The 10,570-nt window shown below is 38.2% G+C and overlaps 2 protein-coding genes across 2 annotated transcripts; both read left to right on the forward strand.

The window, feature by feature from the left end:
• The first annotated feature begins 399 nt into the window (after positions 1 to 399).
• On the forward strand, positions 400 to 2,969 carry LOC142161942 (uncharacterized). The gene is made up of 6 exons (XM_075218163.1): positions 400 to 567; positions 953 to 961; positions 1,071 to 1,431; positions 1,498 to 1,751; positions 1,803 to 2,330; positions 2,493 to 2,969. Exons 1-6 carry the CDS (start codon positions 400 to 402, stop codon positions 2,967 to 2,969), a joined length of 1,797 nt encoding a protein of 598 aa, XP_075074264.1.
• Positions 2,970 to 6,100: 3,131 nt separating this feature from the next.
• On the forward strand, positions 6,101 to 10,570 carry LOC107779141 (replication factor C subunit 2). Its single transcript, XM_016599491.2, has 7 exons — positions 6,101 to 6,403; positions 8,608 to 8,714; positions 8,813 to 8,914; positions 9,161 to 9,356; positions 9,738 to 9,866; positions 9,956 to 10,150; positions 10,242 to 10,570. Exons 1-7 carry the CDS (start codon positions 6,245 to 6,247, stop codon positions 10,350 to 10,352), a joined length of 999 nt encoding a protein of 332 aa, XP_016454977.1. The 5' UTR covers positions 6,101 to 6,244; the 3' UTR covers positions 10,353 to 10,570.

Here is a 10,570-nt window from a genome sequence, read left to right on the forward strand (position 1 = left end):
AACTGAGAATGGGAAGAGGCTGTATGGACTTATATATCGCACTAAAATACGCAACAACATCAACAAACCAAAAGAAGTGAATACTCACACGTGAGCTCTAGAAATGGTAAGATGCATCCTTACCCATAAACTGGAAGGGCAGAGAGACTATTCTCAAGAGACACACAGCTAAAGAAAGGATAAAAAGAAGTAAAAACATTACATTAGAATGTAACTTATAGTTCGCAAATTCTAACTATAGGACTTATACGTAATATGACTTGGTAATGCGACTAACAAAGCACAGTTAGAGAATGCGACTTATAAATAGCAATTAATGAATGCATTATAAATCATAATTAGGGACTGCAACTTATTAATCGTAACTGAATAATGCTACTTATAAATCATAATTAGAAAATGAGACTTATAAATCGCTATTATGAAATTAATAATCGACTTATATATTACCGAATACGACTTATTGTTGGACCATGGATTTTGACTTTCTCAGATGATAATGGTGATTTGCAGAAGAGAAAGTTGGGTAAAGAAGATGACCTAAGGACACTAAGGTTCAAAGACAAGGCACAAGCTTTGTCGGGTTCTTCGAGGATATGTCTGAACAAGGATACAATATAATGGTCTAAGATGGGCATTTGTTCTTGGGCCTATAACGAAATGGGCTGTCTTTGGATTATCACTTGGGCCCAGAATTTCACTTGGCCTTTTCTGAGTTATACTAGAAGATTCTTTTATATTTAATTGTAAATAGATTTTCCTTATTCTTATATTTACCTCAAAGTTGGTTATTCCTTTACCAATAGTATATGGACAGCTGTCATAGGTTGTTATACATAGATTCCTTTCTAAATTGTATAAAGAAACGTTTTGTACAGAAGAGATTTCATTCAATAAACAGAAAATTTCCTAAATTTTGTTCTTTACATTATCTTTTCCAATATGGTATCAGAGCGATAAGGTACTATCCTTTGGCTTCATTTTTTTTAGTCATCTTCTTCATCAGCTTCATCTTTCACCATGGGAGATACAGTTGATGATTCTTCTGCTTCTATCCTCAAGTAACTCAGGTGGCTGATCCTACTGCTGCCTCAGTCATGCTTGATTCATCTCATCCCTTCTGCCTCCACCCATCAGATTCTCCTGGGATGGTGCTTGTTAGCTCCATTTTTGATGGAAAAGGTTATGGAGGGTGGCGAAAGGGCATTCTCATTGCCTTGTCAGCCAAAAACAAACTTGGATTTATTAATGGTTCCTTTCCTCAACCCAAAATTTCATCAGACTCTTTCAAGCCATGGACAAGGTGTAACGACATGGTCATCTCTTGGGTTTTGAACTCCCTCTCTAAAGAAATTGCTGAGAGTGTGCTTTATTCCAAAACTGCTAGGGACATTTGGACTGAGCTTGAGGAGCGCTTTGGGCAGAGCAATGGTCCTCAGCTCTATCAACTGCAAAAGAAAATCTCATAGTTAGCCCAAGCAAACCTGGACATTGCAGGATATTATACCAAGCTGAAACGACTTTGGGATGAGTTAGACAGCTTGGACATTACACAGCATTGTACCTGTGATTGTTCATGTGGAGGAAAGGAGAAACACTACAAGTCTCAGCAAGATGGGAGACTTATTCAATTTCTCATGGGGCTCAATGATGCCTATGCTGCAGCTAGGAGCATCTTGCTTATGCTGTCTCCATTACCTTCAGTTAACCATGCTTATTCCCTCATGATCAGGGATGAGAAACAAAGGGAAGTGCAGATCTCTCAGCATGTTCCTCCTTAGAGTACTTTTGTTGCATCTCAGCAGTCTTATCCAGTTGGTCGCAAATACTCTCCTGATAAGAAGCAAAACAAAAAGGCAAAGAAGGGAAATCAGTTCTGTGCTTATTGCAAGAAACAAAATCACAGCATAGAGAACTGTTATAGGTTGATTGGGTTTCCTGCTGATTTCAAATTTACCAAGTCCAACAAAAAGATTTCTGGACCTAGAAGCAATGCAACTGTCTCAGTTGAAGATTTAGGATCTTCATCTATCACCTCAAGAGCACAACCAATGACCCAAGATCAATTATACAGTCTATACCAGTTGCTTCAGACTGTCAAACTTGGTACTCAGACAGATCAGCCTACTGATGACACAATTTCTGCAAATTGTGCTGGTATCTCCTTCCCTTCTCCTTCTTCTAAAACCTATATTAATATCTCTTTAAATTCAGTGTCCTGGATACTAGACTCAGGAGCTTCAGAACACATGACTTCCAATTTGGCACTCCTATTTAATGTGCAGCATCTTCCTAAACCTGTATATGTCACCTTGCCTAACTCAGCCAAGGTATTGGTATTCAAATCAGGCTGTGTCACAATTCTGCCTGGTTTTACCCTCACCCATGTTTTGTTTGTTCCTAATTTCAATTACAACTTATTGTTTGTGCACAAATTGTGTCTACAATTCCACTCCATCCTAATGTTTTCTTCTTTTGGTGCTACTTTGTAGGCCCCTTCACTGAAGAGGCCAGTGGTGCTTGGTAAAGTCAGTCGAGGGATCTATGTTTTCAACTCTGCTCTTCCAAGTCAAGTCAAGCCTAGAGTAGTCATTTCTAGTTTAATCAAGGCTATTAGCCATTCTGCTTGTAATCAAAATGCTACTACACTAAGTTCTTCTTCTACTTTATGTTCAGGAGAAGTTTCTTCTAATGTAAGACTTTGGCACCATAGATTGGGCCATATGCCATTTTCTAATATGAAATGCATTTCTTCTATTTCTTTACCATCTACTGAATCTTCCATTAATCGTTGTGATATTTGTGCAAAAGCTAGGCAAGCTAAATTATCTTTCCCTTATAGTTCTATCACTTCTAAGCATATATTTGATCTCATACATATGGACACATGGGAACCTTACCACACTCCCACTTATGATGGTTATAGATACTTCCTTACTATTGTTGATGATTATAGTAGAGGAACATGAACTTTCCTTCTCACCACTAAATCCAATGCTTTCCCAGTTCTAAAACAGTTTTTAGCCATAACTGAAAGACAATTCAACACTAAAGTAAAGGTGATCAGATTAGATAATGCACTTGAATTGGGTAACAGTCACACTACATCTCAGTTTTTTGCTTCCCAAGGAATCATCCATCAGACCACATGTGTCTCCTCTCCTCAACAAAATGGTGTTGTTGAGAGGAACACACGCATCTTCTTGAAACTTGTCGAGCCTTATTATTTCAGTCTAATTTGCCTATTCCATATTGGGGAGATTGTTTGTTAACAACCACTTTCTTAATAAATCGATTTCCATCCAAAATTATTAACATGAAAACCCCTTATGAGCTTCTGTTTGGTCAACCTCCCAACTATGCCACTCTCAAGGCATTTGGTTGTCTATGTTATGCATCTACCTTGCCTCTTCACAAATCTAAATTAGATCCTAGGTCTCATAAATGCATATTTCTGGGGTACCCCTTTGGGAAGAAGGGCTACAAATTGCTCAATCTACACACCCTTAAGATTTTTGTTTCTAGGAATGTTATTTTTCATGAAACTATTTTCCCTTTTGTCTCCTCTACTGGTTCTTCTTCTATTTTTCCTACTGCTCTCCCTTCTTCTTCTTTTGATATTTCCCCTCCTTCAACTGCTTCTCCCTCTCCTTCACCTATTACCTCATCTTCCAGTTTTTCTCCTACAGCTACCCATCCTAGGTCTGCCTCTCCTTCACCCTCTCTTTCCAAGTTTTTCTCCTCTACTCCTGTTTCTCAGCCTGTTCTACCTCCTCATATCACCCCTGCCCTTAGAAGGTCAACTAGAGAACATAACATGCCTAGTTATTTGTCTGATTACATTTGTAATTCAGTTTTGATCACTAATATATCTCCCTCTTATTTTGAATCCCCTGTTTCCCCTCCTATTTTATCCCTTTCTGCTTTATCTACTTCTAATCAGTCTCTCCTCAACTCCACTTCCTACATATCTGAACCTACATCCTATTCCCAAGCCTCTCTTCACCCTGGGTGGCAAGAAGCCATGAACAAGGAGCTTGCTGCTCTTGCAGCTAACAAAACTTGGGAGGTAGTTCTTTTGCCCAAGGACAGAAAAGTCCTTCCTTGCAAATGGGTCTACAAGGTCAAATACAGGCAGGATGGTTCAGTTGAAAGATTTAAGGCTCGTTTGGTTATAAGGGGTGATATTCAACGAGAAGGGATTGATTTTACTGAAACTTATTCTCCTGTGGTTAAAATGACTACCCTAAGGTGTTTATTGGCAGTAGCTATTAAAAAGAACTGGGACATCTCCTAATTAGATGTGAACAATGCTTTCCTTCATGGTGATTTGCAAGAGAAAGTTTACATGAAATTTCTAGCTGGTCTTTCTCCTCCTACTCTTAATCATGTCTGTAGACTCAAAAAGTCTTTATATGGTTTGAGGCAAGCCTCAAGGCAATGGTATGCTCGTCTCGCTGCAACACTCAACTTTAAGGGCTATTCACATTCACTTAATGGCTATTCTTTGTTTTTTAAGAAATTAGAAGGTCGCATCACTATTCTTGCTGTCTATGTCGATGATATTCTACTCACAGGTGATGATCCAGTTGAACTTGGGGCTCTAAAGTCTTTCCTTGATTGTGAGTTCAAAATAAAGGACTTGGGGCAAACACATTATTTCCTAGGTCTAGAAATCATCAGAGAACCACAGGGGATCATTTTAAGTCAAAGAAAGTTTACCTTGGATCTCTTATCCGAGTTTGGTTGCTTGGATCTTCACCCTGTCTCCTCTCCTCTTGACCCTTCTTCTCATCTTCGTATTAATGTAGGTGAGCCTTTGCAGGATCCCACACTCTATAGAAAGCTTTTGGGGAAACTCAATTACCTTACCCACACTCGCCCTGATTTATCCTTTGCTGTTCACCACCTCAGCCAAATCATGTAGTCTCCCTGTCGTCCTCACTTTGATGCTGCTCTTCGTTATCTCCGTTATCTGCTCCTTAATCCTGGGTTAGGTATTTTTCTGTGTTCTTCTTCTTCCTTCAATCTCCTTGCCTTTTGTGATTCTGATTGGGGTCGTTGCCCTGATACTCGACACTCAATTAGTGGTTATTTCATCACTTTGAGTTCTTCTCCTATCTCTTGGAAATCCAAGAAACATGCTTTAGTCTCTCTATCTTCTGTGGAGGCAGAATATCGATCCATGAGACACGTTGTAGCCGAGCTCACTTGGTTGCTGCGCCTACTTGAGGATCTCTCTCTCACTCCTTCTCTTCCAGTTCCCCTCCTCTCTGATAGCCAAGCCGCCATCCACATAGCCAAAAACCCGGTCTTTCATGAACGAACCAAACATGTCGACCTCGACTGTCATTTTGTGCGACAACAATACCTTGCTGGCCTCATTTCCCTCTCCTTTGTTCTTTCAATTTCTCAGATCCCTGACGTTTTTACAAAACCCCTTTCTGGCCCTACTCACCGTCTAATTTTGGGCAAGTTGGGGGTTGCTTCTCCTCCCTCCAACTTGAGGGGGGATGTTGGACCACAGATTTCGACTTTCTCAGACGATAATGGTGATTTGCAGAAGAGAAAGTTGGGTAAAGAAGATGACCTAAGGACACTAAGGTTCAAAGACAAGGCACAAGCTTTGTCGGATTCTTCGAGGATATGTCTGAACAAGGATACAATATAATGGTCTAAGATGGGCATTTGTTTTTGGGCCTATAACGAAGTGGGCTGTCTTTGGATTATCACTTGGGCCCAGAATTTCACTTGGCCTTTTCTGAGTTATACTAGAAGATTCTTTTATATTTAATTGTAAATAGATTTTCCTTATTCTTATATTTATCTCAAAGTTGGTTATTCCTTTACCAATAGTATAAGGACAACTATCATATGTTGTTATACATAGATTACTTTCTAAATTGTATAAAGAAACGTTCCGTACAGAACAAATTTCATTCAATACACAGAAATTCCTAAATTTTGTTCTTTACATTATCTTTTCCAATACTTATAAGCAATTACTGAATGCGACTATCTGTGAATCGGACTTCTTAATATTATTAATGTGACTTATAATCTAAAAAATTAAAAATTCACTTATGTTTGCGACGTATACTTCGCGATTAGCAATCAGAGAATGCTTTATAGCTATCAGCCTATATTTCCCTCCAATTTCAAGTAGAGCAAAAGAAGGTTAAAGAAAAAGGGTTTCATTCTGCTCGAGCTTTGAATCTTTGAAGTCACAAATCGAAGTTCAAAAATGGCCTCTTCTTCTACGACGACACCGTCAGGCCCAGAAATCCCATGGGTAGAGAAGTTTCGACCCACAAAGGTATCGGACATCGTAGGCAACGAAGATGCTGTCGCCAGACTCCAAGTTATTGCTCGTGATGGCAACATGCCCAATCTTATCTTAGCCGTAAGCAAAGGGAGACATTTTCATTTTCCTTCCTGATTTTGCTACTACTCTCTTTTTTTAATCCAATTAAGAAATTTTACTTTATCATGGAGTTGAGGTTTAGTGCAGATATAGCACTGCCATATACCCGTTTGTAATATTTCTTGATTAAAGCATTGATAATTCATCTTGTTAAACAAAAAGGACCAATTTTGCTGCTGCTTCTCGATTTTGCTACTGATTTATTTTTGCTCCATTTATGTAAAATTGAGAAATTTTACTTTATGGGGTTGAGGTTTAGTGCAGATACAGCATTACCATAGAGTTATAGACCCATTATGTAATGGTTCTTGATTTGGTTGTCAAAAACAAAAAAAAATGAAAACATTGATAAATCTTTATGTTTAAACAAAAAAAAAGGACTAATTTTGATGCTGCTTCTCGATTTTGCTACTGATTTTTTTTGCTCCATTAATGAGAAATTTTACTCTATGGGGTTGAGGTTCAGTGTAGATACAGCATTGTTGTAGGTCCGTTTTGTAATGGTTCTTAATTTTGTTGTCAAAAACAGAAAATGAAAAACATTGATAGATCTTTATGTTAAAAGAAAAAATGACTAACTTTTGCTCCATTTATGGATATTGGATAATGAGAAACTTTATTTTCGGGGTTTGAGGTTTAGTGTTTGGAAGGTGAAAAAAGAAAATGGGAAAAAAAGTACTTAAATACTTCCATGCGGGGTTCTTCACAAGCTTGATTCTTGAAGACTTGAACTATGTTTGATGCTATTGCTATATCTTATTTATTCAAATGAAGAAAAAGGAACTAACTTTTTGCCCCATGTATGGTTTAATTGCTTATTAAGAAACTCCATTGTTAGGTTTGAGATTTACTGCAGAGAATAGTACTGTGGTCTAATGGTTCTTGATTTGTGTTGTCAAAAAGTAAAAGAGAAACATATGGCTGAAAATTACTTTGCAAGGGTTATTCACAAGCTTGAACTATGTCAAATGCTATTAATCATTATCAGCATTTATGTAAAAAGAACTTAAGAAGAAAAGTTTTAATTTCTTGCTCCACTACGGATGTCAAGAAACTTTATTTTATGGGTTTGAGAGCTAGTAATTTATGTAAATCTGAAGCTCCTTAATCAAAGTCTAATAATGAAATGGTTATGGAGATATTCAAAAGAAGAACATCGGCGTTGGAGAAAGTTGGACTTGGTTCTAGCAAAGTATGTGGAGCTGGCTTTCTGCTGCACAATCAGTAAGTTCCAGGTATGGTGTAGGAGTCTGCAAGTGCATAAGGAATCATTGGCCTGATTTCTCAAAAACAGTACAAATAAAAAGTGGGAAATGGGGAAAAGAGTAAAATTTGGCATGACTCTTGGGTTGCGCACACCCCTCTAATAATCAGATTCCTGAGATCTTTGCTCTTACTGCAAACAAAAAGTCAGTATTCTACAATGTAAATCTGGTTACAAATGGAGTTTAAGCCTCAAATGAAGTTGTTCTGATTGAGATATCAACGGTGTTGCAAAACTGTTGAAAGGAGTTTATTGTGTGGGAGCCCGGTGGGAAAGGAGTTTTTTTTCCGGCAGATCATGCTATAAAAAATTGCCAGAGGGAAATTTAGTGTTTCAGAAGTGGCCATTGAAGCTCATACGGGGCCCAAAAGCTCCATACCATGTGTCTGGCTTTTGCTGGATTATAGCTCTGCTACTGCGACCTCAGTCTTATTCTCTTGCGGTCAATAAGTCCTGAATATGAAGCATTCCTTATTCCTTTTCTTGTGTAAATCTTGATGGTCCTTGCTCAATAGTACTTGGACTTTCGTAGTTATATGTACATATATATTCGCAAAGAACTATGCTCTTTTGTGTTAGCTTATACCAGATGTTGGATACCGATTCTTTTACCTCTTGTGTTTTGTGGGAGAATAGTCTTTTGGTTTCTAATACATTCTTTTTATCATTCCTGAACAGTATCCTTGAGTAATATTGAATTTCAATGTGTTGATTGATGAGAATGTGTAAAAACAAAGTAGTTATTGTTAGTTTTCCTGGAAGTTGACCATTTTTACTCATGCAAATCTAATTTAGGACTTCCAAATTCCGAAGTGTTTGTCCCTTTGGTGTTACATTGAATTGGCAAAAGCAGTTTGCTAAAAACAATGTGCATAGTTTCTTCATGCTGAATATTCGATTCTGTATAAACTCTCTGCAGGGTCCTCCTGGTACTGGCAAAACCACTAGTATATTGGCTCTTGCTCATGAACTTCTGGGGCCAAACTATAAGGAGGCTGTTTTGGAGCTAAATGCATCAGATGATAGGTATATTGAGTGCTTGATTCGATTTAAAAACTCTTTGTTTCACATGATTCTTTCTCGCTTCTATAAGATTCTTAGAAGCGTTAATGTTTCTTGTGCAGAGGCATCGATGTTGTCAGAAACAAAATCAAGATGTTTGCTCAGAAGAAAGTTACTCTACCCCCCGGGCGGCACAAAGTAATTATTTTGGACGAGGCTGACAGGTTAGAAATGTTATTCTGTAAATTTGAGATATCATTTTTGTGCTCAGGGCTTGAAGTCATTTGGAAAAAATGTTTACTTTTCTATCTCTTTTGGACCATCCCTATCAATTTGACTGATTCTGTAGGGTAGTAGACAATCTGTCTCTGTGGTGTTGACCTGCATTTTCTGCAGTAGCTCAATTGTTTTACTTTTCACTTTTGGTTTTGGGTATGGAAATTTTATTGCTGTGTTTTTTGAATTTTTAGCATGACATCTGGAGCTCAGCAAGCACTGAGGAGGACAATGGAAATATACTCGAACTCCACTCGCTTTGCTCTCGCCTGCAACACTTCTTCTAAGATTATCGAGCCTATTCAAAGTAGATGTGCCCTGGTCCGATTTGCAAGATTATCTGACCAAGAGATCCTTGGACGCCTTATGGCCGTGGTTGATGCAGAAAAGGTACTAACAATCTTAATCCTTGACACACATGCTATTTTCTTCTAGTGTTCCTCTTGCTGCTTCAAAATGGTTTCTTTTGATCCTTGTGTTAAATCAACATTTTTTGTCTGCACAGTGAGTCAGATAGCATGTTATTATACCTTAATCTGTTGCAGCACAATGAACCTCCCAGTTACTCTATAAATTTCATGCCTTCCTTTGCTAGTTAATTTGGTTATGAGCTAAAGGGTAGGAACTTTTCTATATCCTTCAGCCTCACAGGGCGTTGTGAAAGTTTCATCTAATCACTTCAATATGCGGTCATCTTTGTTTACGAAATGTTATATTGGTAGGAGGGAAGAGATTTGATCTATGGATATGGCGATATGCTACCTCTTGCAGGTTCCTTATGTACCCGAAGGTCTTGAGGCTATTATATTTACTGCTGATGGAGATATGAGACAGGCATTAAATAACTTACAAGCAACACACAGTGGATTTGGTTTTGTCAACCAAGAGAATGTTTTCAAGGTTACAAGGCTCACATATTTCTTTCATATAATTATTCATCTTTTGACAGACCTCCCCTTATGATTCCATTCTCTTTTGCTGAATGCTAGGTTTGTGACCAGCCCCATCCGTTGCATGTGAAAAATATGGTCCGGAATGTCCTTGAAGGGAAATTTGATGATGCTTGCGCGGGTTTAAAGGCTCTATATGACCTGGGCTATTCCCCCACGGATATTATCACAACCCTCTTCCGAATTATAAAGAACTATGACATGGCGGAATATGTAAAACTGGAGTTCATGAAGGTTTGCCTGTTCTAGTACTTCTGAATAGTTCCAATCTTTATAAGCCATCTTTGGTTTAACATCATTTATTTCTTTTCTGCTGGGATAACAGGAAACTGGTTTTGCCCACATGAGGATCTGCGATGGGGTTGGTTCGTATCTCCAGATGTGCGGTTTGCTGGCTAAACTATCATTGGTTCGAGAAACGGCTAAGGCTGCATAATAAGACAGGCATTTGAAGTACATGGTCAACAGAGAGATTAGTCCTTGGTGATCTTCCTTTTTATCTCCTAGTTCTTCCTTTCCTTAAAAACAGCTTAGCTTATATGCCAAACGTTGGGCTGTCTAATAGCAAAGTCATTGCTGTTGTTGCTATGTGGAAAATGATTGCTGAACCATTATGCATTTCAGTTCTACTAATGTAAAGGAAGCCCTTTGACT

The sequence above is a fragment of the Nicotiana tabacum genome, chromosome 1 (genome assembly GCF_000715075.1).
Source record: "Nicotiana tabacum cultivar K326 chromosome 1, ASM71507v2, whole genome shotgun sequence".
Classification (NCBI taxonomy): domain Eukaryota; kingdom Viridiplantae; phylum Streptophyta; class Magnoliopsida; order Solanales; family Solanaceae; genus Nicotiana; species Nicotiana tabacum.

Coding starts and splice junctions, on each gene's coding strand:
- LOC142161942 (XM_075218163.1), top strand. CDS start 400: ATGAGACTTATAAATCGCTATTATGAAATTAATAATCGACTTATATAT. Junction 1,432..1,497: donor GCGCTTTGGGCAGAGCAATG/GTCCTCAGCTCT, acceptor TGGACATTGCAG/GATATTATACCAAGCTGAAA. Junction 1,752..1,802: donor GGGATGAGAAACAAAGGGAA/GTGCAGATCTCT, acceptor GTTGCATCTCAG/CAGTCTTATCCAGTTGGTCG.
- LOC107779141 (XM_016599491.2), top strand. CDS start 6,245: ATGGCCTCTTCTTCTACGACGACACCGTCAGGCCCAGAAATCCCATGG. Junction 8,715..8,812: donor CTAAATGCATCAGATGATAG/GTATATTGAGTG, acceptor TTTCTTGTGCAG/AGGCATCGATGTTGTCAGAA. Junction 9,357..9,737: donor CCGTGGTTGATGCAGAAAAG/GTACTAACAATC, acceptor TACCTCTTGCAG/GTTCCTTATGTACCCGAAGG.